Source organism: Salvelinus alpinus, chromosome 7 (genome assembly GCF_045679555.1).
Source record: "Salvelinus alpinus chromosome 7, SLU_Salpinus.1, whole genome shotgun sequence".
Lineage (NCBI taxonomy): Eukaryota > Metazoa > Chordata > Actinopteri > Salmoniformes > Salmonidae > Salvelinus > Salvelinus alpinus.
In genome coordinates, this window is record NC_092092.1 from 88,327,397 (window position 1) to 88,353,687 (window position 26,291).

The 26,291-nt window shown below is 43.4% G+C and overlaps 3 protein-coding genes across 8 annotated transcripts in view; all 3 read right to left on the bottom strand.

Annotated features, from left to right (window-relative positions):
- The window catches only part of LOC139581824 (transcription termination factor 1-like), a 78,060-nt gene extending 68,328 nt beyond the window's left edge, over positions 1 to 9,732 (bottom strand). For all 3 annotated transcript variants that reach the window (XM_071412029.1, XM_071412030.1, XM_071412028.1), the window contains exons 1-3: positions 9,591 to 9,732; positions 1,275 to 2,978; positions 916 to 1,043 (exon numbers count right to left, since the gene is read on the bottom strand). In XM_071412029.1, the coding sequence (XP_071268130.1) occupies positions 916 to 1,043; positions 1,275 to 2,824 (1,678 nt within the window). In that variant the 5' untranslated portion in view covers positions 2,825 to 2,978; positions 9,591 to 9,732. The remainder of the gene's footprint in view (positions 1 to 915; positions 1,044 to 1,274; positions 2,979 to 9,590) is intronic.
- A 7,804-nt stretch (positions 9,733 to 17,536) lies between these two features.
- On the bottom strand, positions 17,537 to 22,893 carry LOC139581827 (transforming growth factor beta activator LRRC32-like). Of its 4 annotated transcripts, none has more exons than XR_011676288.1 (3): positions 22,722 to 22,893; positions 19,003 to 22,166; positions 17,537 to 18,827 (listed from the first exon to the last, which is right to left on the bottom strand). XR_011676288.1 is itself a non-coding variant. In XM_071412031.1 (2 exons), exons 1-2 carry the CDS (start codon positions 22,839 to 22,841, stop codon positions 20,259 to 20,261), a joined length of 2,028 nt encoding a protein of 675 aa, XP_071268132.1. In that variant the 5' UTR covers positions 22,842 to 22,893; the 3' UTR covers positions 17,537 to 20,258. The 4 variants fall into 4 exon arrangements, 2 of the variants coding, with proteins under 2 accessions (XP_071268132.1, XP_071268134.1); XR_011676289.1 differs by having other exon boundaries at positions 17,537 to 18,582; positions 18,723 to 22,166; XM_071412031.1 differs by having other exon boundaries at positions 17,537 to 22,166.
- Positions 22,894 to 23,998: 1,105 nt separating this feature from the next.
- On the bottom strand, positions 23,999 to 25,414 carry LOC139581962 (uncharacterized). The gene has a single exon (XM_071412149.1). The coding sequence runs from the start codon at positions 25,412 to 25,414 to the stop codon at positions 23,999 to 24,001; it is 1,416 nt and encodes a 471-aa protein (XP_071268250.1).
- Positions 25,415 to 26,291: the final 877 nt, after the last annotated feature.

The window sequence follows — 26,291 nt, forward strand, 5'->3', positions numbered from 1 at the left end:
CCATTGGGTCTAAATGATAATATATTCAGTCACCGGGCCAAACACGTAACCCATTGGGTCTAAATGAGATTATATTCAGTCAGCGGGCCAAACACGTAACCCATTGGGTCTAAATGATAATATATTCAGTCACCGGGCCAAACACGTAACTCATTGGGTCTAAATGATAATATATTCAGTCAGCGGGCCAAACACGTAACTCATTGGGTCTAAATGATAATATATTCAGTCACCGGGCCAAACACGTAACCCATTGGGTCTAAATGAGATTATATTCAGTCAGCGGGCCAAACACGTAACCCATTGGGTCTAAATGATAATATATTCAGTCACCGGGCCAAACACGTAACTCATTGGGTCTAAATGATAATATATTCAGTCAGCGGGCCAAACACGTAACCCATTGGGTCTAAATGATAATATATTCAGTCAGCGGGCCAAACACGTAACCCATTGGGTCTAAATGATAATATATTCAGTCAGCGGGCCAAACACGTAACCCATTGGGTCTAAATGATAATATATTCAGTCACCGGGCCAAACACGTAACTCATTGGGTCTAAATGATAATATATTCAGTCAGCGGGCCAAACACGTAACTCATTGGGTCTAATTGATAAAAAGGGAAAGGGGGATACCTAGTCAGTTGTAAAACTGAATGCCTTCAACTGAAATGTGTCTTCAACATTTAAACCCTCTGAATCAGAGAGGGGGGGGGGGGCTGCCACTCAGTCAGCGGGCCAAACACTGAATGTGGATTCATGTGTCAAGGGAGAAAAATCAAATTTTCATTTCTTCAGAATTAAATCAATTTGTCATCAAACATTATCATGCTCCATAACATTGTTTTCATGTGGACATGTTAACTACATCATCCTACGATAAACACCACGAGGGTTTAAAGAATAAACCTACCTTGTCTTCGGAATTCCTTGAATCGATCAAGATCATACTTGATCATCGCTCTGATCCTCTTAACAGGACGAGACGCAATATTGGGAACAAACTCTTTGAGCTCATTCATAGCCCTCCATTCTTTTTCACTGTAACATAGAGAGGGGAGAAATATCTACATAACATCTAAAACATCTGTTTAGAAACCTCTGATTTGAGATGAAACTCTGGTACACAGCACAATGATTTACAAAGGTCTGGTTTCACCAGCAATTCCTACTGTCAATGGTTATGTTCACTACCACCAATAAGGGAAATCACTCTTCAAAATATGCAAGATTCACACGTCAAACGAGTGTACGAGGTTCCTTTCTACTGACCTTAGATGTTTGTCTTTTAGGCAGCGTCTGCGTTGTTGGGCGCTTGTCTCAACCATGGTTGTGTGGGGACCATCTTTCTCAGGTTCTGGTCCAGAATCATGAGTCCCGTTATCATTTGAAGCTGTTAAATCTGTTATTTCAGACATAGAGGGGACACTGTCCATTCCCGTGTCGGACTCTCTGCAGCGTTGTATCTTTCTTCTCCTGCTGTCCTCTACAGCCCCTCCATCCGGTTGTATCTTTCTTCTCCTGCTGCCCTCTACAGCCCCTCCACCCGGTTGTCTCTTTCTTCTCCTGCTGCCCTCTACAGCCCCTCCATCCGGTTGTGTTTTCAGCCTCGTTGTTTTCCATTTTCTCTCAGTTTGTTCTAGAATACCCGGGAGCTCTGTTTCATCTGGACAAACGTTCAGTTGAATCTCTCCAACTATTTCCTTCTTTCGTTTCCTCTTCTCCTTTACCTTCTTCTGTACCTCCGTTACCACATTTTCCCCTCCCTCAACAGCTTTAATGTACAGTTCTATGATTTCAGGATCATCTGCTAATCTTAAAACTGTCTGACGGCTTTCCGCTCCCTCTTCAAGCTTCGTTTGTCTGTTCTTGTGCTTCTTCTTACTCTTTCTGGCCTCTACTGGTACCCTTACATCTGAGACATCTACTGCAGACGCTGAGAGGCCACTGTCCATCCCCTCTTTGGTCTCTCTGTCATTATAGTTTTTCCTTTTCTTCCAGCTACTCATCACCTCGTCTCTCACACGTCGTGTTTGAAGCTTGTCTTTCCTTTTCTTCCAGCTACTCATCGCCTCGTCTCTCACACGTCGTGTTTGAAGCTTGTTTTTCCTTTTCTTCCAGCTACTCATCACCTCGTCTCTCACACGTCGTGTTTGAAGCTTGTCTTTCCTTTTCTTCCAGCTACTCATCGCCTCGTCTCTCACACGTCGTGTTTGAAGCTTGTCTTTCCTTTTCTTCCAGCTACTCATCGCCTCGTCTCTCACACGTCGTGTTTGAAGCTTGTTTTTCCTTTTCTTCCAGCTACTCATCGCCTCGTCTCTCACACGTCGTGTCTGAAGCTTGTTTTTCCTTTTCTTCCAGCTACTCATCGCCTCGTCTCTCACACGTCGTGTTTGAAGCTTGTCTTTCCTTTTCTTCCAGCTACTCATCGCCTCGTCTCTCACACGTCGTGTTTGAAGCTTGTTTTTCCTTTTCTTCCAGCTACTCATCGCCTCGTCTCTCACACGTCGTGTCTGAAGCTTGTTTTTCCTTTTCTTCGTTTTCCCTTTAGTTTGTTCCTCAGGATCTGGAACCTCCATTTCAGCTTGAACATTCATTTGCTTCTCTTTCTTCTTTTGCTTTTTACGTTTCTTCCTCTCTTTCTCCACCATTTCCAACTCTGTCACCGTTTGCTTTTTATGTCCAGGTAGTTCTTTATTCCTTTTCTCTCCCGTCAATTGGTGACCATCCACTTGATCCTCTTTAATGGCAGGTTCTTCCTGTTCCTGTTCAGAGGTTGTAATCTTCCTCCTCTTCTTCTTCTTCTTGAGGACGTTTTGCATCCCTCGACTGTGTTAGGTACCACCGATGAGAATAATTCAGGAAGTTCTTTAAATAACCAGTGATGTTGGAAACATCTGAAGCGATAAGGTAATCTCAGTCTCCCCGTGTTGTCGTCCCCAGCGTGGTGGCAGCTGTTTAACCGATTTGTTCCATCTATAACGAAAAGACAATATCAATATTAAACTCAACTCCACCATTTACCTTGGAGTTGATTGGCGTCTGAAGACTGGAGCTCTGATGTAAAATAAAATGGAAGTGATCAAAAACAACTGATTTCAGCACAAAGACCCGCGATTACACACAACATTGTTCAGTTTGAAAACACACATAAATAAATAAGCACCTGAGCAAATGGGGCATCTGCATCCCCACTTTCAAAATAAGTCTATAATAATTAACAGATTGCATATTGCCCCGTCTCCTCTAGATGAATGGTTATTCCCTCTATAGTTTTGCTTCTCTCCCCCCGTCTCCTCTAGATGAATGGTTATTCCCTCTATAGTTTTGCTTCCCTCCTCTGTCTCCTCTAGATGAATGGTTATTCCCTCTATAGTTGCTTCCCTCCCCCGTCTCCTCTAGATGAATGGTTATTCCCTCTATAGTTTTGCTTCCCTCCTCCATCTCCTCTAGATTAATGGTTATTCCCTCTATAGTTTTGCTTCCCTCCCTCCATCTCCTCTAGATGAATGGTTATTCCCTCTATAGTGTTGCTCATTGTTCCGTGTCCGATCCACGCAGTGTGTTGCTACATATCATGTGTGTCATTGTTTCATGTCCGATGCACGCAGTGTGTCGCTACATATCATGTGTGTCATTGTTTCATGTCCGATGCACGCAGTGTGTTGCTACATATCATGTGTATCATTGTTTCATGTCCGATGCACGCAGTGTGTTGCTACATATTGTCATGACGTTGGCCTGGGGGTAGGTTTATGACAGTCATAAATACCCCCCCCCCTTTCCTCTCTCTACCCTACTGATGTGACATTAGAAAAACCCTTTGGTTAACATAGAGATTCTGGGAGCATCAGAAGTTGGGGGGAAATGAACTATATTCTGGTAATCCGACCAACTGAACATATGCGGTGGTACTTAAGGTATATTATGTCAGTTCGGTTGCCCTCTGACACATTCTCATCAATGATAGAATGACATAAACTCTACTGTAGAAAGTCTAAACGTCAGAGGTATCGGATTCACATGGAATTGTTGTTTAATTCAAATGTTTGAATATGAAATTATTTGTGAAGAGATTAAATGTAATTTTAGCTTCTAAATGAGAGAATTTGGTTTTCATAAGTTTAGGGCTCTGCTCAACCAATGGCCCGCCCCTGTGAAGAGACATGGGTTATACACTTTTCAGACACACCCCTCTCCCTCCACTATATAAGCCATTGACGAAAATTTAACTTCCTGTTCCGAGGATGAGGACGACGGTCCTATGTCAGAATGGTTCAGATAACATGTCAACTACAGAACTAAGCCAACCTCAGCATGAGCTTTGGTTGCGACTGGTATGAACTTTGAACTCTTATTCGCTATAGAAGTGATACCTCCTAGACGTTGTTAGCAACAGCAGCTGCAAACGTAAATTAGGACAGACAGAGTATCCCGTCTACCACCCAGCAGCAGAGACATTCTTCAAAGGACAAAGGACCCGGTTGGGCAACACGGCCTTCCATCTACCACCAACCTACCGAAGCGCAGCTCAGAGTAAATATTTATTGCATTTTCCTTTTCCGAATGGGCGGTAATTTAGAATGCATAAGATATTGTATTTACGATAGCACAGCGTCGCCCTTTGTTCCTCAGTCTTCCCGCTCTTTCACTCAAACCCAGCCCCTTTTCTTTTGTGTAACAAGCTATCATATCTGTTCCGCCCGCTAGGGACATTTTCCTTTATGACGTAATTTGTAATCAAGGTATGATTTATTCTGTGTATATGTAATTCTGTGTGATTACTTAGGTATTTAGTAAATAAATAATTAAATTTTGTATAGCTGATTCAACTTGTTAGCCAGCGTTCGTGAAGATAACCAAGAATTTACAACTTTTAGATGAGACTGAAATAAGGTGACGATTACTGCTATTGATGTAAAATAATACTAGGTCTTTCAGAGTTTATTCGGAAGATAACAGCTCTATAAACACTCTTTCCTGGTGCCCCGAGTTAATTACATTTACATGATTAGCTCAATCAGGTAATATTAATTACGGAGAAAGTATTTTATAGAATAGCATGTCATAACACTTAATCTGGCATAGCCAAAGACACGACAATATCATGTGTATCATTGTTCCGTGTCCGATGTACGCAGTGTGTCGCTACATATCATGTGTGTCATTGTTTCAGTTTGCACTGTTCTATGAAGGGAGTGGTACACAGCGTTGTACGAGATCTTCAGTTTCTTGGAAATTCCTCGCATGGAATAGCCTTCATTTCTCAGAACAAGAATAGACTGACGAGTTTCAGGAGAAAGTTATTTGTTTCTGGCCATTTTGAGCCTGTAATCCAACCCGCAAATGCTGATGCTCCAGGTACTCAACTAGTCTAAAGAAGGCCAGTTTAATTGATAATCATAACAATAGTTTTCAGCTGTGCTAACATAATTGCAAAAGGGTTTTCTAATGATCAATTAGCCTTTTAAAATGATAAACTTGGATTAGCTAACACAACGAGCCACTGGAACACAGGAGTGATGGTTGTTAATAATGGGCCTCTATCTACATAGGCGGACATTCCATTATTTTTTTTAAAATCATCCGTTTCCAGCTACAAGTCACTTACAACATTAACAAAATCTACACTGCATTTCTGATTAATTTGATGTTATTTCAATGAACTTTTTTTAATGTATTTTTTTAAACAAGGACATTTCTAAGTGACCCCAAACTTTGGAACGGTAGTGTACTTGGTGCCAGTAAGAGGCCGAACGGGAGGACTTTGAACTCATAAGCCTTAGAAGGCAAACCGGAGGTACTTCTAGTGATCGCAAAAACGCAACCATCAGGTTGAGTGTGGCTGCTCAAGACTGCCTGCGACACCCGCGCTGGCGAGAGCATCTTGAATTATTTTAAATATTTGTTGAGGCCACGTAGTTCCAGGATCGGCCGAAAGCTGCCATCCTTTTTTGCAACTATGAAATACGTGGAGTAGACCGCACTTAGCACCTCTACCTTCCTGATTGCGTCCTAGCTAGCTAGCTGCTCCAAGATATTGAACAGCTGTGGGTATACTTCTGTTAAGAGAGGCTAGCTAGCTGCTCCAGGATATCGAATAGCTGTGGGTATACTTCTGTTAAGAGAGGCTAGCTAGCTGCTCCAAGATATTGAATAGCTGTGGGTTTTAATTCTGAGAAACTAGCTAGCTAGCTGCTCCAAGATATCGAATAGCTGTGGGGTATACTTCTGATAGAGATGCTAGCTAGCTGCTCCAAGCTATCAAATAGCTGTGGGTATACTTCTGATAGAGATGCTAGCTAGCTGCTCCAAGATATTGAATAGCTGTGGGGTATACTTCTGAGAAACTAGCGGCTCCAAGCTATCGAATAGCTGTGGGTATACTTCTGATAGAGATGCTAGCTAGCTGCTCCAAGCTATCAAATAGCTGTGGGGTATACTTCTGTTAAGAGAGGCTAGCTAGCAGCTCCAAGATATTGAATAGCTGTGGGGTATACTTCTGAGAAACTAGCTAGCTAGCTGCTCCAAGCTATTGAATAGCTGTGGGGTATACTTCTGAAAGAGATGCTAGCTAGCTGCTCCAAGCTATTGAATAGCTGTGGGTATACTTCTGAGAAACTAGCTAGCTAGCTGCTCCAAGCTATTAAATAGCTGTGGGTATACTTCTGAGAAACTAGCTAGCTAGCTGCTCCAAGCTATTGAATAGCTGTGGGTATACATCTGATACGAGAGGCTAGCTAGCTGCTCCAAGCTATTAAATAGCTGTGGGTATACTTCTGTTAAGAGAGGCTAGCTAGCTAGCTGCTCCAAGCTATTAAATAGCTATGGGTATACTTCTGTGCTTATACACCAACATAGAGCTCTTACCAAGCAAATCCTCTCTGGAAAGGAAGAGGTAGTGTGGCTGCAGCTATTTAAGGGGGTCAGGCGCAGCACTAATCTGAAATTCGTACTCGGAATGTATCCTGCAGAGTGGAAGGATACCATATTAGAGTGATCCAATATAGTGCTGCATGAGAAAATCCAAAATGGCTGCCAACGCAATGCCATATATGGACATGTCTGTGTGACGTTCCGAACTCAGTAGCTCTTCTCTCATTGGTCCAGTTGTTCCTACTAGTGTACATTGACTTTCACTGTTTATACACACACACAAAATCACATTTATTATATACTGCAATCCTGACATGGCTCACGATGCTTTTGAAGAAGATGGTGCCCTCCTGTTCTCCACTCATTACCTGTATTAACTGCACCTGTTTGAACTCGTTACCTGTATAAAAGACACCTGTCCACACACTCAATCAAACAGACTCCAACCTCTCCACAATGGCCAAGACCAGAGAGCTGTGTAAGGACATCAGGGATAAAATTGTAGACCTGCACAAGGCTGGGATGGGCTACAGGACAATAGGCAAGCAGCTTGGTGAGAAGGCAACAACTGTTGGCGCAATTATTAGAAAATAGAAGAAAATAGAAGAAGTTCAAGATGATGGTCAATCACCCTCGGTCTGGGGCTCCATGCAAGATCTCACCTCGTGGGGCATCAATGATCATGAGGAAGGTGAGGGATCAGCCCAGAACTACACGGCAGGACCTGGTCAATGACCTGAAGAGAGCTGGGACCACAGTCTCAAAGAAAACCATTAGTAACACACTACGCCGTCATGGATTAAAATCCTGCAGCGCACACAAGGTCCCCCTGCTCAAGCAGGCGCATGTCCAGGCCCGAGGAAGAAGAAGGATGAGTACAACCCCAAGAACACCATCCCAACCGTGAAGCATGGAGGTGGAAACATAATTCTTTGGGGATGCTTTTCTGCAAAGGGGACAGGACGACTGCACCGTATTGAGGGGAGGATGGATGGGGCCATGTATTGCGAGATCTTAGCCAACAACCTCCTTCCCTCAGTAAGAGCATTGATGATGGGTCGTGGCTGGGTCTTCCAGCATGACAACGACCCGAAACACACAGCCAGGGCAACTAAGGAGTGGCTCCGTAAGAAGTATCTCAAGGTCCTGGAGTGGCCTAGCCAGTCTCCAGACCTGAACCCAATAGAAAATCTTTGGAGGGAGCTGAAAGTCCGTATTGCCCAGCGACAGCCCCGAAACCTGAAGGATCTGGAGAAGGTCTGTATGGAGGAGTGGGCCAAAATCCCTGCTGCAGTGTGTGCAAACCTGGTCAAGAACTACAGGAAACGTATGATCTCTGTAATTGCAAACAAAGGATTCTGTACCAAATATTAAGTTCTGCTTTTCTGATGTATCAAATACTTATGTCATGCAATAAAATGCAAATGAATTACTTAAAAATTATACAATGTGATTTTCTGGATTTTTGTTTTAGATTCCGTCTCTCACAGTTGAAGTGTACCTATGATAAAAATTACAGACCTCTACATGCTTTGTAAGTAGGAAAACCTGCAAAATCGGCAGTGTATCAAATACTTGTTCTCCCCACTGTATATCCATCTACTGCTCTACATATCACTCCTAGTATATCCATCTGCTGCTCTACATATCACTCCTAGTATATCGATCTACATATCACTCCGAGTATATCCATCTACATATCACACCTAGTATATCCATCTACATATCACTCCTAGTATATCCATCTCCCGCTCTACATATCACTCCTAGTATATCCATCTACATATCACTCCTAGTATATCCATCTCCCGCTCTACATATCACTCCTAGTATATCCATCTACATATCACTCCTAGTATATCCATCTACTGCTCTACATATCACTCCTAGTATATCCATCTACATATCACTCCTAGTATATCCATCTACATATCACTCCTAGTATATCACTCCTAGTATATCACTCCTAGTATATCCATCTACTGCTCTACATTTACATTTAAGTCATTTAGCAGACGCTCTTATCCAGAGCGACTTACAAATTGGAAAGTTCATACATATTCATCCTGGTCCCCCCGTGGGGAATGAACCCACAACCCTGGCGTTGCAAGCGCCATGCTCTACCAACTGAGCCACACGGCGCTCTCCATATCACTCCTAGTATATCCATCTACTGTTCTACATATCGTCATTTTTTATTTAACTAGGCAAGTCAGTTAACATCAAACTCTTATTTACAATGACTGCCTAGGAACAGTGGGTTAACTGCCTTGTTTAGGGGCTGAACGACAGATTTTTACCTTATCAGCTCAGGGACTCGATCCAGCAACTTTTCAGTTACTGGCCCAACGCTCTAACCACTAGGCTACCTATCATTATTAGTGTATATCTGCTGTACATATCATTCTAGTATATATACTGCTGTACATATCATTCATAGTATATCTTGTGTAAATTCATCCAGTGTAGATACGTATAGATTGCATTTGGATTACTGTTACAGTGTTAATTAGATTACTGTTAGTGTTATTTGGGTTGTTAATTAGATTCTTAATGACATTTCTTGTTCTTTGTTTTTTAAGTGGTTATTTGTGTGCCAGTTTGACATTTTAATGCATTGTTAGGCGCTAGTAACATAAGCATGTCGCGGCCCCACATTAACATCTGCTAAACGGTGTATATATTTTCTCTAAGGTAGTTAGGAACACTTACCATCTCCAACAACGGTTTGATTTCGACTGCGAGATAAAACGTCGTCCTACCGGATAGAAAACAATATGGCTTCTTCTTCTTCTGAGGTTTGACGGCGGTTGGCATCCAAGTTGTTCCATTACCGCCACCTGCTGGACTGGAGTACAACTACCTTATATATTGCTTGATTTTTAAAAATAAGTATAAATAAATACCCTACCATCTAACACTACACACACTCATTTCAAAATTACATAAAATAAAATTGCCAACCCCCGACTCCACTAATTAAATGTATTTATTCCTACCTCATGCCATCACCCTGACAGGAATGGCCATCACCACTTAACACACCCTGTTACTCTTTCTATTGTCAAGTCTCGCACACCCAAATACCTCTGCAGCTGCCACCACAACCTCTACTTTCTGCGACTTCTGTTCCAACCCTGCAGTACAGTTGATAACCATTGCTATAAATTCAAAAAATCCAATCTTACTGAAAAGTACATCACATTTTGTCCTATCCCTCTGTACTGCTATATCTCTACTACTCTCACCACTCCTCCCCCTTGACCCATCTTCCTCTACTTTCTTCACTGCCTCAGCATACGACAACGTCTGCACTACTTTAACCCTGGAAACCTTAACCTGCCTCTCTCGCACCGGACATATCTGATCCCGAGCCCCATGGGCACCCGTACAATTAACACATTCCACTACTTTTATCTGACTCAAGCACACCCTCCCCTCCCTCTCTTTTTCCTTCCATTCCTCCTCCGTTTTCCAAGTATACGTCTCCTTATGATAATACTGCACTACTCCTGACAACCATCTTGTTCTTGCTTTCTCTACGGACTCCATTTCCCCAAAAAACTAAATCAATCCAATATGGCTGCCAACGCAATGCCATACATGGACATGTCTGTGTGATGTCCAAACTCAGTAGGTCAACTCTCATTGGTCCTAAGACATCATGGATGAGATCAATGGGTCATCAGAAATAGGTATCATATCTATAGCTACTTAGTTTGTAACAAATAATATATATATAAAAAAAGCTAATCTGAATGCGATGCTAACTTTAGCTAGCTACAAATAGATAGATGGTAATGGTGCATATTTAAGTTATTAAACTTCTTTGGGATTGATGTCCCTTCTACGGGACGGTTGAGCTAACGTAGGCTAATGCGATTAGCATGAGGTTGTAAGTAACAAGAACATTTCCCAGGACATAGACATATCTGATATTGGCAGAAAGCTGAAATTCTTGTTCATCTAACTGCACTGTCCAATTTACAGTAGCTATTACAGTGAAATAATACCATGCTATTGCTTCAGCAGAGTGCACAGTTATGAACTTGAAAATGTATTAATAAACAAATTAGGCACATTTGGGCAGTAATGATATAACATTTTGAACAGAAATGCAATGGTTCATTGGATCAGCATAATACTTTGCACATACACTGCTGCCATCTAGTGGCCAAAATCTAATTTGCAGCAATGCTGGAATAATACATTATGGCCTTTCTCTTGCATTTCAAAGATGATAATATAAAGAAAATACAAAAGAACAGTTGTTTTTTTTCTTTGTATTATCTTTTGCCAGATCTATTGTGTTGAATTCTCCTACATTCCATCCACATTTCCACAAACTTGAAAGAGTTTCCTTTCAAATGGTACCAAGAATATGCATATCCTTGCTTCACGGCCTGAGTTACAGGCAGTTAGCCTTGGGTATGTCATTTCAGGAGAAAATTAAAAAAAAGGGTTGGATCCTTATTAAACAGGTAAGAGTGTTAGAAGTGGTTTTATATTACATACACCTCCTCCATTATTCACACACTAAAGGACTGGGATAACCTGGTTTGGTTATCTTGTTCTATCTAGGTGTAGTCGCTCACCTCTCTCTCTGTCATTGTAAAGTGTGTCTGACCCGGGTTGTGTTCAGTAGAGAACAACATTGTCGAAAGTTCAGATAGAAATTATTATAATCATATCATCTCTATTATTAGGCCTACCAACTATCTTCGACGTGTGTATCGTCATCCATCTGAACACACCCCTGTTGATGCTGCCCTCTATTTATGCTCTTTACTGAAGCTGGGTTGCGTTCATTAGAGCACACACCATAACAAAACCTGAGAGAGAGAGAGAGACAAACACACACAGACGTGGTACAGTACTGTAGTACAACAGGCAGGCTTAACATCCAGATGTAGTACAGTACTGTAGTACAACAAGCAGGCTTAACATCCAGATATAGTACAGTACTGTAGTACAACAAGCAGGCTTAACATCCCCTATCCCAAACACACATACATTCACATACTTTATTTATTTACACAAGGCTCCATGGGAAATGTAATGTGTACGCCTATTTGATCTGACCACCGTTAGCGAAATGTTTGAAGTTGACTATCAGTCTGCAACTGCCACAAGACTGTCCTATCTTTTTCCTTCCCTTCCTGACATTTACATTTTTTGTAATTTAGCAGACGCTCTTATCCAGAACGATTTCCATGAACAATTTGTGTTTAACTGTGCCTTGCTCAAGGGCACATCGGCATATTTTTCACCTTGTGCACGGGGATTCGAACCAGTGACCTTTCGGTTACTAGCCCAGCGTTCTAACCGGTGATGTTAGATACCTGTATTTTAATATTCTCTCTCATCTTCCCTAACATACAGTGGCTTGCGAAAGTATTCACCCCCTTGGCATTTTTCCTATTTTGTTGCCTTACAACCTGGATTTAAAATATACTTTTTGTGGGTTTGTATCATTTGATTTACACAACATGCCTACCACTTTGAAGATGTTAAATATTTTTTATTGTGACACAAACAAGAAATAAGACAAAAAAAACGAACTTGAGCCTGCATAACTATTCACCCCCCCAAAGTCAATACTTTGTATAGCCACTTTTTGCAGCAATTACAGCTGCAAGTCTCTTCGGGTATGTCTCTATAAACTTGGCACATCCAGCCACCGGGATTTTTGCCCATTCTCCAAGGCAAAACTGATCCAGCTCCTTCAAGTTGGATGGGTTCCGCTGGTGTACAGCAATCTTTAAGTCATACCACAGATTCTCAATTGGATTGAGGTCTGGTCTTTGACTTGGCCATTCCAAGACATTTAAATGTTTCCCCTTAAACCACTCGAGTGTTGCTTTAGCAGTATGCTTAGGGTCATTGTCCTGCTGGAAGGTGAACCTCTGTCCCACTCTCAAATCTCTGGAAGACTGAAACATGTTTCCCTCAAGAATTTCCCTGTATTTAGCGCCATCCATCATTCCGTCAATTCTGACCAGTTTCCCAGTCCCTGCCGACTAAAAACATCCCCACAGCATGATGCTGCCACCACCATGCTTCACTGGGGATGATGTTCTCAGGGTGATGAGAGATGTTGGGTTTGCGCCAGACTTAACGTTTTCCTTGATGACCAAAAAGCTACATTTTAGTCTCATCTGACCAGAGTACCTTCTTCCATATGTTTGGGAAGTTCCCACATGCCTTTTGGCGAACACCAAACATGTTTGCTTATTTTCTTCTGGCCACTCTTCCGTAAAGCCCAGCTCTATGGAGTGTATGGCTTATAGTGGTCCTATGGACAGATACTCCAATATCCGCTGTGGATCTTTGCAGCTCCTTCAGGTTTATCTTTGGTCTCTTTGTTGACTCTCTGATTAATGCCTCTTTGCCTGGTCCGTGAGTTTTGGTGGGCGGCCCCCTAATGGCAGGTTTGTTGTGGTGCCATATTCTTTCAATTTCTTAATAATTGATTTAATGGTGATAGGTGGGATGTTCAAAGTTTCAAATATTTTTTTATAACCCAACCCCGATCTGTACTTCTCCACAACTTTGTCCCTGACCTGTTTGGAGAGCTCCTTGGTCTTCATAGTGCCGCTTGCTTGGTGGTGCCCCTTGCTTAGTGGTGTTGCAGACTCTGAGGCCTTTCAGAACAGGTGTATATACTGAGATCATGTGACAGATCATGTGACACTTAGATTGCACACAGGTGGACTTTATTTAACTAATTATGTGACTTCTGAAGGTAATTGGTTGCACCAGATCTTATTTAGGGGCTTCATAGCAAAGGGGGTGAATACAAATGCACGCACCACTTTTCAGTTAAATTTTTTTTAGAATTGTTTGAAATTTTGAAAAAATATTCACCAATTTGGACTATTTTGTGTATGTCCTTTACATGAAATCCAAATAAAAATCCATTTAAATTACAGGTTGCAATGCAACAAAATAGGAAAAATGCCAAGGGGATGAATACTTTTGCAAGGCACTGTAGTACAGTTTAGGTTAGTCAGAAAAATAATTGATGTGACTGAGGGGGAGTAGAGATTATTTACCTTGTCTGAAATATTTTCCCTGAGGGGTAGCTATGGCAACACAAATAGGAGATGTGGGTATGTGCGGGTGTATTGTGGTGGTGGGGGGGGGGGGGGGGGGGTTGTGTTTGGAAAAGTGTGGAGTTAAGTGAGTGAAAAAGGAAAATGGTTGCAAATGCAAGAGCCCATGTGTGTCTGCAAGCAGGACACGTGACAGAGAAAGCTTTCAATATTGTGCAGATATAGGATATGATGGAACGGTCCCCAACCATATATCCTAGAAACCCACCTGAGCGACCCATGCGCTAAGGAGAAGTCCTTATCTGTGTTATAGATCTGGGGAAGGGTACCAAAAAATGTCTGCAGCATTGCAGCACCCTCAAGAACACAGTGGCCTCCATCATTCTTAAATGGAAGAAGTTTGGAACTACCAAGACTCTTCCTAGAGCTGTCCGCCCGGCCAAACTGAGCAATCGGGGGAGATCCTACCCTGCCTTTCGAAGGTCTTCGAAAGCCAAGTTAACAAACAGATCACCGACCATTTCGAATCCCACCGTACCTCCCCCGCATGCAATCTGGTTTCAGAGCTGGTCATGGGTGCACCTCAGCCACGCTCAAGGTCCTAAACGATATCATAACCGCCATCGACAAGAGACAATACTGTGTATACAGTATTGAATACAAGAATACAGCTGTATTCATTGACCTGGCCAAGGCTTTCGACTCTGTCAATCACCACATTCTAATCGGCAGACTCAACAGCCTTGGTTTCTCAAATGACTGCCTCGCCTGGTTCACCAACTACTTCTCAGACAGAGTTCAGTGTGTCAAATCGGAGGGCATGTTGTCTGGACCTCTGGCAGTCTCTATGGGGGTGCCACAGGGTTCAACCCTCGGGCCGACTCTTATCTCTGTGTACATCAATGATGTCGCTCTTGCTGCTGGTGATTCTCTGATCCACCTCTACGCAGACGACACCATTCTGTATACTTCTGGCCCTTCTTTGGACACCTCCAGACGAGCTTCAATGCCATACAACTCTCCTTCCGTGGCCTCCAACTGCTCTTAAATGCAAGTTAAACTAAATGCATGCTCTTCAACCGATCGCTGCCCACACCTGCCCGTCCGTCCAGCATCACTACTCTGGATGGTTCTGACTTAAAATATGTGGACAACTACAAACACCTAGGTGTCTGGTTAGACTGTAAACTCTCCTTCCAGACTCACATTAAGCATCTCCAATCCAAAATTAAACCTAGAATCGCCTTCTTATTTTGCAACAAAGCATCCTTCACTCGTGCTGCCAAACATACCCCCGTAAAACTGACTGTCCTACCGATCCTTGACTTCAGCGATGTCATTTACAAAATAGCCTCCAACACTCTACTCAACAAATTGTATGCAGTCTATCACAGTGCCATCCGTTTTGTCACCAAAGCCCCATATACTACCCACCACTGCGACCTGTATGCTCTCGTTGACTGGCCCTCGCTTCATATTCATCGCCAAACCACTGGCTCCAGGTCATCTATAAGTCTTTGCTAGGTAAAGCCCCGCCTTATCTCAGCTCACTGGTCACCATAGCAGCACCCTTCTGTAGCACACACTGCAGCAGGTATATCTGACTGGTCACCCCCAAAGCCAATTCCTCCTTCGGCCGCCTTTCCTTCCAGGTCTCTGCTGCCAATGACTGGAATGAACTGAAAAAAGTCACTGAAGCTGGAGACTCATATCTCCCCCACTAGCTTTAAGCACCAGCTGTCAGAGCAGCTCACAGACCACTGCACCTGTACATAGCCCATCTGTAATTAGCCCATCCAACTACCTCATCCCCATACTGTCATCACGCACTGGTTTTGGAAACACACCACTGCTGGGAAAAAGTGCATCTTTTCTTTATGCGGATTTTAGAATATTCACATGAAAATCTGTCGGCAATTGGATGGAAACCAGAGATCAGTGGGAAGCCACACAGGACTCAGCTGCAGCTGCATTATGGTGACTGATCAGACTCTCACTCAGTGGCCATTTTAGCTTATAAATCCTGGTGGGGCAAACTCCCCAACATTTTTTGGGGATGCGTGCCAGCAAAGCCACTGCACAACACAACACTAAACAATACATTCATTGCACTATGACGGTGACAAACAGTGCCCACAACCTGTTACGGCCTACATAAAGTTGTCCCAACATCATGACTTTCTTTCCAGCCCCATGGAGTGAATCCTTACCACCGCTACACCTGGCTATCAGCGGAGCCTTGTCTGGCAGCGAAACAGTTCATTCAGACTAATTTACTGCCTTTTAAATAACAGCTGATATGGATGACTTGCTTAAACAAATGGGATTTCTACTGACAATTGAGATGTACAAACTATGGCATGAGGCTACGACAAGCGGATAAGAGGCAAACCCGAAATTTAAATTAAGACCTTAATGAGCGAGCTAGGATGGACGTAGTCAATATAACTATTTGTTCAGCACTTCTGAAATGTACAGCGACAGAATTCAGAACATGGGCCATTATTACAGTGTTCTCCCTGTACACCAAGTCAGAAACGTAGGATAAATAAAGGGGGCATATAAGCAGACAATAAATGCTCTTACAAGATTCGATGATTACATTTATCTAAAACTGTCTATAGGCAGATTGCCATGTCTCATTTTCGTATTAATTGAAAATGATCCGTTTTTCAAAGTATCTCTCTTTTTCAAATAAGCATTGCAGAGCTACAATTTCAATTTCATCCCCCTGAAAAGATGGAATTATGGCTGAACTCAAATGTGCTGGTTGTGAAAATACCTGTATTTATGGGAAAAATGTTTGAAAAGGGTATTTTGTTCTTAAATGATATCGTAAATTGGAATGGTAGAGTTATGTCCTTCATGGAGTTATCGGAATTGTACGGGAAGGTCTGCTCATTTCAAGAGCACAACCAATTGATTACAGCATTGCCCCCAAAAATGGAGGAGGCAGGTGGCAGCGGGAGGGGGTAGCCTTCTTGGATGGGCACTTCTAATGTAACTCTATGGCAGCACCCAAGGGGCTTGAATTTTCAAACTCTCCCTGTAGATTTTGTGGTGATGTAGTGTCCCCATGAGTGACAGAACACTTAGCCAATCACAACACAACTAGAGAACATTACCAACCCCTACGCTCCGTATTTCCCGCTGGTTGCCCCACCACCACAGAGAGCACTGAGCTAGGCTGCCCCACCACCACAGAGAGCACTGAGCCAGGCTGCCCCACCACCACAGAGAGCACTGAGCCAGGCTGCCCCACCACCACAGAGAGCACTGAGCCAGGCTGCCCCAACACCACAGATAGCACTGAGCCAGGCTGCCCCACCACCACAGAGAGCACTGAGCCAGGCTGCCCCAACACCACAGATAGCACTGAGCCAGGCTGCCCCACCACCACAGAGAGCACTGAGCCAGGCTGCCCCACCACCACAGAGAGCACTGAGCCAGGCTGCCCCACCACCACAGAGAGCACTGAGCCAGGCTGCCCCACCACCACAGAGAGCACTGAGCCAAGCTGCCCCACCACCACAGAGAGCACTGAGCCAGGCTGAAACACCTGCATGTTGGAGCGGCCTTCCTCAAGAAAACAAAGAGACCATGTTCGTATGCGGCTTTATTAACTGTTGTTTTTACATTGTTTGCAAACTGATATGTGACACGTAATAATGCCAAAATAACAAGCAAAACAGACAAACAAAAATAATTAAAAATATCTCTATTTTTTAATCTAAACATCTCTGTCCCACCTGCCCTGAAGGACGGGCCGCCACTCAACTCAACCAAAGATGTTATGAGACCTGAACCAGAGGAGGTTGGCAGTGTGACTTGGTTTTCTTATTTCTGGGGGGTTTTAATAGTGCCGTGCCCCAAATTCAGAGAATGCTTTATGAAAAAAGATATCCATTTCTCTGTGTATTTATGGTGTTGTGCTCTTTCATCAGCTTCTATGTTGTATTTTAGGATGGTTGTCCATCCATGTGCTGCTTTTACCACAAGGAGCTCGTGCTTGAAAACATCCACAGTTTTCAGAGCCCACCAGTCCTGGAGCTCATCAATGGACGTTTTTGTGACATACTTGGGGCTTCATTACTAAAAACCAACAGGCAGGAGAGGAGAAATGCACTGTGAAAAGATACCAGCATGTGCAACTTCAGATTCTCATCTTCAACTTTCTGCACTGCTCATTGCACCTCTCTCTCTACCTCTCTCTCTAATTCAAGGGTTTTTATTGGCATGGGAAACATATGTTAACATTGCCAAAGCAAGTGAAGTAGATAATAAACAAAAGTGAAATAAACAATAAAAATGACCAGTAAACATTACACACACAGAAGTTCCAAAATAATGAAGACAATTCAAATGTCATATTATGTATATATACAGTCTCTCTCTCTCTCTCTCTCTCTCTCTCTCTCTCTCTCTCTCTCTCTCTCTCTCTCTCTCTCTCAGCCTGGAGACGAGCTTGTTACTATCAGAGTGACATGACTTAGCGTGTGGTTGAAAGACTGACATTCAGGAAGTATGGTGTCTATGGATCAGAATGTATCCCTAGGCTATCAGTGGACACATGTTAGCATGGCATATTTAGTTAACCTCTGAAATGTGGGCATTAGTCTAATGCATTGATGTTATAACCTGGAGTCAACCTAATAGTCTAATGGTATTATAACCTGGAGTCAACCTAATAGTCTAATGGTGTTATAACCTGGAGTCACGCTAATAGTCTATTGGTGTTATAACCTGGACTAAACCTAATAGTCTAATGGTGTTATAACCTGGAGTAAACCTAATAGTCTAATGGTGTTATAACCTGGAGTCAACCTAATAGTCTAATGGTGTTATAACCTGGAGTCAACCTAATAGTCTAATGGTGTTATAACCTGGAGTAAACCTAATAGTCTAATGGTGTTATAACCTGGAGTCACGCTAATAGTCTATTGGTGTTATAACCTGGACTAAACCTAATAGTCTAATGGTGTTATAACCTGGAGTAAACCTAATAGTCTAATGGTGTTATAACCTGGAGTCACGCTAATAGTCTATTGGTGTTATAACCTGGACTAAACCTAATAGCTGAATAGCTGCTAATAACTTCCAACAACAAAACAGCTGTGTTCGAATACTCATCCAAGCGCACTAGCCATACTATTTGTGACGTATTTTGAGTATGTAGTATGCTTATTGGTCATAGTATACAAACAGTGGACACTATTTCCGTGCTTTTAGGTCCCATAATGTAATTCTTCAGAATGTCATAGGAGAGCGGAAATGTTGAGCAATTTAATAAATTAAATTAATGACTTTTCAAATAAGTTACGTTACATGTTATTTTGACTGTCTGTTCTAAATTGAACAAATTGACAATCTGACAACACAATGGCATATCAGAGTGAATTTACGAACACACCCAGGGTGTGCCAGAGCGCAGAATAGCCGATAAACGTCGGCAAAAAAAGCATAATTAAATTGTTGCCGTCCGAACAGTTACAGTCACCAACGCTCTGGATAACATGAAAACAGCTCTGCTAGGGTGAGTAAAATGGTCAGAGTGAGGTGCTCTCTCATTTGTTTCTGGAAGTAGCTAGCCAACGTTATTCAGCAAGCCTAGTCCTCGGACAGAGCGTCCAGAGTGCGCTCTGAATTTACGCCTAGAGCGCACTCTCCGGTAGTCCCTCTCCAGTAGTCACTCTTCTCTCCGGTAGTCACTCTCTGGTAGTCACTCTCCGGTACTCTTCGGTAGTCACTCTCCGTTAGTCCTTCTCCGTTAGTCCCTCTCTGGTAGTCCCTCTCTGGTAGTCCCTCTCCGGTAGTGCCTCTCCGGTATAGGTCCCGTGTGGCTCAGTTGGTAGAGCATGGCGCTTGCAACGCCAGGGTTGTGGGTTCATTCCCCACGGGGGGACCAGGATGAATATGTATTAACTTTCCAATTTGTAAGTCGCTCTGGATAAGAGCGTCTGCTAAATGACTTAAATGTAAATGTAAATGTACTCTTCGGTAGTCACTCTTTGGTAGGTCTAACTAGTAATATGTTACCATAGCAAGAGGTTGCATAGCAACAGCATCACCTTCCGGTAGACAGGCGAAGCGCTACTACACTCGGTATACTAAAATGAACTAATAGTATATAGTATATACTCATTAAGTATGTAGTATACATTATACTAAAATGAACTAATAGTATATAGTATATACTCATTAATTATGTAGTATACAGTATACTAAAATGAACTAATAGTATGTAGTATATACTCATTAAGTATGTAGTATACAGTATGTTAGTGTGGGTATTGGAACACAGATCTTGGTTTTAAATGCACAATCATTACACAATGAATGACCCCGTGTTGCAACAAACCTTCTTCACAAATACAACTAATGTTATCAATACTGTCGACACAAACAGAATGATGATTATTATTTGCCCAAGGTTTGGTTCTGTTATCTTTGGGCTAAGTTCCAATGAACAGTGCAGTGAATGGTTAGGCAGAAGGCCAGTCAACAGAGTACCATTGACACTGAGGCACACAGCACGGTCAAGGTCCGGTATCTTCACTTTCTCTCTGTTTAGGGCTTTGAGCCATTTGGTGTCACAGCAGTTGAACGAGTTGCCACTGACATACAACACATCAAGATATAGAGACAAACGATCAACCAAAGATTCATTCATAGACGTTAGGCCGTTATTTCTCACGTCAAGTTCCGTCAAAGGAGAACAGCTGATGATGCTCGGGAGGACGTCTACGTTGTTGTTGGACATGTTGAGTCGTCTCAATGCTTTCAGACAAGGCAGAGACAAGGCAGAGGTTGTCATGTTGTTCCCACTGATGCTCAGAGACTGGAGACTACTCTGCAACCCTTCTAGAGCGCCATTAGCCAAGATTATATCTACATTGCTGGCCAGGTTGAGAGAAACCAAAGGGGTTCTTTCAAATGTGTTCTGATGGAGTGTTTTGATCCCGTTGTCTTGGAGATCTAGACTTCTCAGAGTTTTGATATTCCAGAAGGAAACACAGGAGGACATACTATTAAGACTAACTCTCGTTGTCTCAGATGGTCCCAGTTGGTCCTTCGGGTCACACGGCCTCACAGAGTTCTCCTTCAGGTTTAACGTCTCTATGTTTGGTAGGGCTTCCAGGAAGAAGGTGGAGAGTTGTCGAAGACCGTTGTTCTGCAGGTCGAAGTAGCGTAGGGACGGAAAGGTCAAGGAAGGTCGGTGGTAGCCTCCATCATGGCCGCTGCCACCCTTCGTTGTGTTATAGCTGATGTCCTGTAGACAGTTCTTGCTGAGGTTCAGCGTCACCAAAGACGTCAGATGGCTCAGAGTCTCCACAGGTAAAGACCTGAAGTGGTTACTACTGAGGTCCATGTAAACTAACGGCATCAGTCTCCAGTTAGAGTATATGTTGCTGTTGGCATCATTTACCTCATCTTCACTTGTTAGTTCTCTGTACAGAGAGTCTGCCTCTGATATTAGGGTGTCTGTCTCTAAGGTCCCCACCATGTTGCTCTGTAGGTGGAGGTATCTCAACCGGTTGGTCTTGGGGACCATGGGGAAATAGAGGAGGTTGTTGAAGCTCAGATCTAAGATCTCCAGCTCGTATGGATGACCGTCCTCACGGGTGACAAAGAACTCTATGGAATTCCTGCTAAGATTCAAGAGTTTCACCTGATGGAGTTTAAAATCACAGATGTAGACTAGATTATTTCTGGCTAAATTTAAGATCTTGAGTTTCTTCAACGGTTCAAACGTTCCCTCCTCTATTGCCGTGATCAGATTGTTCTCGATGCGAATGCTCGTCACGCTCAGGCTCTCTGCAAACAGCTTGGGCGTGAGTCGCGTCAAACCGTTGCCCGTGAGATCTAGGCGTTCTACAATTGATTTGTCACGAAGGTAAAGTTCCGCCGCGTCATCATCCAGACCGTTCATAGAGATATCCAACCTCCTCAGTCTGTGGAGAGACCCAAGAGCTCGGCTGTTACTGTCCACATTGTGGCCCAATGCATTCCTGGCCAAGTTCAGCTTTTGAAGCTGGGCCACATCTCTGAAAGCCCCTTCAGATATGATCTCCAGCTGGTTGTAGCTGAGGTCCAGACTCAGTAGGGATGGAAGACCCAGACTCTGGCTGTTTATATGTCTTATAACGTTGTTGGACAGATCCAGCTCCCTCAGCCTCACGTCCAGCCCCTCAGGAACAGATGAGAGGTTCCTGAACCGCCAGGAAGTCGTCTCCTTGAAACGAGAAAGATGAGAGAAACTACAACGCTTTTAACACCGTCTATAAAGTGTTGTGATGTACGAAATAAAATGAAGCAGAAACATAAAGTGTTGTGATGTACGAAATAAAATGAAGCAGAAACATAAAGGGTTTTGATGTATGAAATAAAATGAAGCAGAAATGTACTATCCATCGTCAAAATAACAATGTCTGTTTGACACGCTATTTCAGCAAACCAAAAGCCTTCCAGTGACCAAAACCTGTCACTCAATAGTTGAATTCCATAGATGTAAAATCAGCCTAAGAAGCCATGACAGTACAGTGTTACTGAGCTCTGTATTCAGATGTGTCAGAGGTGAGACCAACTGGGTTTAAACACTGGTCTCCCGCCTGCCACCAGAACATGTTATTCCTCTGAGTTAAACCCTTCACATTAACTCTAAATCTAACACAAGTGTTCAGGTCTCAGGCAAGGTTACTCATCAGGTGAGAATGGTTAATTGAATCAGCTCTGTTAAATCTACATTACTTCTCTGACTTTTATATTGAAAGGATTTTCTCCAGCCTACCTGTTGGTCATCATGTATCCTTCCAGTCACAGACTGTATGAGACTGTGAGACAGAGAGCAGTACAGCAGTAGGACTAGCAGTAGCACTAAGCTGAATGTTGTCTCTGTAGGTCTGATCATTCTCCTGTCTCTGTCCTGACGACACGACACTGGGCTACATCAGTCCTCAAACACCCCTCTCTGCCATTTATAGCTGACGGTCATTAAATTAAAAAAACAGAGACGAAAAAGGCTGTGGACACCAGATACGCTTTGTGGACCTTCTGTTTACTCAACCAACTCATTACTCATGACACGTTGATACACCACAGAGATACATATCCACAAGTCTGGAGACGGACAGAAATTACACATCTTATTATCGACACGTTTGTTATTAGTTTATACAAAATAATCTCTTTAATAGAATAGACATTTTAAAAAATACAATAAAATGGGCTGTGGCATTCAAAAGAACCATAAAACATGTCATTATTTAGACACGTGACATGTTTGATAATCACAATTATTGTGTCATTAGATTAGATATTATGTCAACCGGTCTGGAAAGTCTGTCCTCTGGGCCAGGTATATTTATCCTGTGTTTGTTCCTGCTGTCGTCCTGGGAAAACAGAAACCTTTCCGAAATAGAAAGAGAGGAGTGGAAATAAACGAGAGGAGAGTGGGAGGAAGGAAATCCTGAAAGGTATCAACACACACACACAGAAATACTTTGTGATGACAGAACGCACGCACGCACGCACGCACGCACGCACGCACGCACGCACGCACGCACGCACACACACACACACACAGAAAAAAACCTGTTGATTGAGTAATGCATAGCACACAACCAACCAGGTGGATCAGGACTGCCCAGAATACTTTATTACATTTGAACTATTGACACATACGGACACCAAGCATTTAACGTACGCTGGACATCACCCATACTCAGCACAACAGCATTCAAGGTCTATTTCATATTGTCAGATTATTCAGATTAAAATAGTTTAGAAAAATTATAGTTCTGCTCCCAGCCGTCTTCCACTCTCTGTGGATGAAACTCTGTGGATGAAACTCTCTGTGGATGAAACTCTCCGTGGATGAAACTCTCTGGATGAAACTCTGTGGATGAAACTCTGTGGATGAAACTCTCTGTGGATGAAACTCTGTGGATGAAACTCTCTGGATGAAACTCTCTGGATGAAACTCTCTGTGGATGAAACTCTCCGTGGATGAAACTGTGTATAAATGCTTTGGTTGTTACAACAGCTCTGTAATAAGACCTCATCCTGTCAGAGGAGGACATCCACTAGGGACATCATCCTGTCAGAGGAGGACATCATCCTGTCAGAGGAGGACATCATCCTGTAAGAGGAGGACATCATCCTGTAAGAGGAGGACATCATCCTGTAAGAGGAGGACATCATCCTGTCAGAGGAGGACATCATCCTGTAAGAGGAGGACATCATCCTGTCAGAGGAGGACATCATCCTGTAAGAGGAGGACATCATCCTGTAAGAGGAGGACATCATCCTGTAAGAGGAGGACATCATCCTGTAAGAGGAGGACATCATCCTGTAAGAGGAGGACATCATCCTGTCAGAGGAGGACATCATCCTGTAAGAGGAGGACATCATCCTGTAAGAGGAGGACATCATCCTGTAAGAGGAGGACATCATCCTGTCAGAGGAGGACATCATCCTGTCAGAGGAGGACATCATCCTGTAAGAGGAGGACATCATCCTGTAAGAGGAGGACATCATCCTGTAAGAGGAGGACATCATCCTGTCAGAGGAGGACATCATCCTGTAAGAGGAGGACATCATCCTGTAAGAGGAGGACATCATCCTGTCAGAGGAGGACATCATCCTGTCAGAGGAGGACATCATCCTGTCAGAGGAGGACATCATCCTGTCAGAGGAGGACATCATCCTGTCAGAGGAGGACATCATCCTGTAAGAGGAGGACATCATCCTGTAAGAGGAGGACATCATCCTGTCAGAGGAGGACATCATCCTGTCAGAGGAGGACATCATCCTGTAAGAGGAGGACATCATCCTGTCAGAGGAGGACATCATCCTGTAAGAGGAGGACATCATCCTGTAAGAGGAGGACATCATCCTGTAAGAGGAGGACATCATCCTGTAAGAGGAGGACATCATCCTGTAAGAGGAGGACATCATCCTGTAAGAGGAGGACATCATCCTGTCAGAGGAGGACATCATCCTGTAAGAGGAGGACATCATCCTGTAAGAGGAGGACATCATCCTGTAAGAGGAGGACATCATCCTGTCAGAGGAGGACATCATCCTGTCAGAGGAGGACATCATCCTGTAAGAGGAGGACATCATCCTGTAAGAGGAGGACATCATCCTGTAAGAGGAGGACATCATCCTGTAAGAGGAGGACATCATCCTGTCAGAGGAGGACATCATCCTGTAAGAGGAGGACATCATCCTGTCAGAGGAGGACATCATCCTGTAAGAGGAGGACATCATCCTGTCAGAGGAGGACATCATCCTGTCAGAGGAGGACATCATCCTGTAAGAGGAGGACATCATCCTGTCAGAGGAGGACATCATCCTGTCAGAGGAGGACATCATCCTGTCAGAGGAGGACATCATCCTGTAAGAGGAGGACATCATCCTGTAAGAGGAGGACCTCATCCTGTAAGAGGAGGACATCATCCTGTAAGAGGAGGACATCATCCTGTAAGAGGAGGACATCCACTAGAGACATCATCCTGTCAGAGGAGGACATCCACTAGAGACATCATCCTGTCAGAGGAGGACATCATCCTGTAAGAGGAGGACATCCACTAGAGACATCATCCTGTCAGAGGAGGACATCATCCTGTAAGAGGAGGACATCATCCTGTAAGAGGAGGACATCATCCTGTAAGAGGAGGACATCCACTAGAGACATCATCCTGTCAGAGGAGGACATCCACTAGAGACATCATCCTGTCAGAGGAGGACATCATCCTGTCAGAGGAGGACATCATCCTGTAAGAGGAGGACATCCACTAGAGACATCATCCTGTCAGAGGAGGACATCCACTAGAGACATCATCCTGTCAGAGGAGGACATCCACTAGAGACATCATCCTGTCAGAGGAGGACATCCACTAGAGACATCATCCTGTCAGAGGAGGACATCATCCTGTCAGAGGAGGACATCATCCTGTAAGAATGTGTTTCCGTTTCAGAATTAAAACATAAATGAGGAAGTCTTTTTAAGACAGCCGCTGTTATTGTTTCTGTAGAATTGGCTCTGGTCAAAAGTAGTGAACTATAAAGTGGAAAGGGTGCATTAGGGAGGCACCCTGTATATCCTGTTTAGAGTGAGTTCAGATTAGGGCAGACAGCAGAGTGAGTTCAGATTAGGGCATACAGCAGAGTGAGTTCAGATTAGGGCAGACAGCAGAGTGGGTTCAGATTAGGGCAGACAGCAGAGTGAGTTCAGATTAGGGCAGACAGCAGAGTGAGTTCAGATTAGGGCAGACAGCAGAGTGAGTTCAGATTAGGGCAGACAGCAGAGTGAGTTCAGATTAGGGCAGACAGCAGAGTGAGTTTACAGTTGATT

Coding starts and splice junctions, on each gene's coding strand:
- LOC139581962 (XM_071412149.1), bottom strand. CDS start 25,414: ATGATGTCCTCCTCTTACAGGATGATGTCCTCCTCTTACAGGATGAGG.
- LOC139581827 (XM_071412031.1), bottom strand. CDS start 22,841: ATGATCAGACCTACAGAGACAACATTCAGCTTAGTGCTACTGCTAGTC. Junction 22,167..22,721: donor GGATACATGATGACCAACAG/GTAGGCTGGAGA, acceptor TCTCGTTTCAAG/GAGACGACTTCCTGGCGGTT.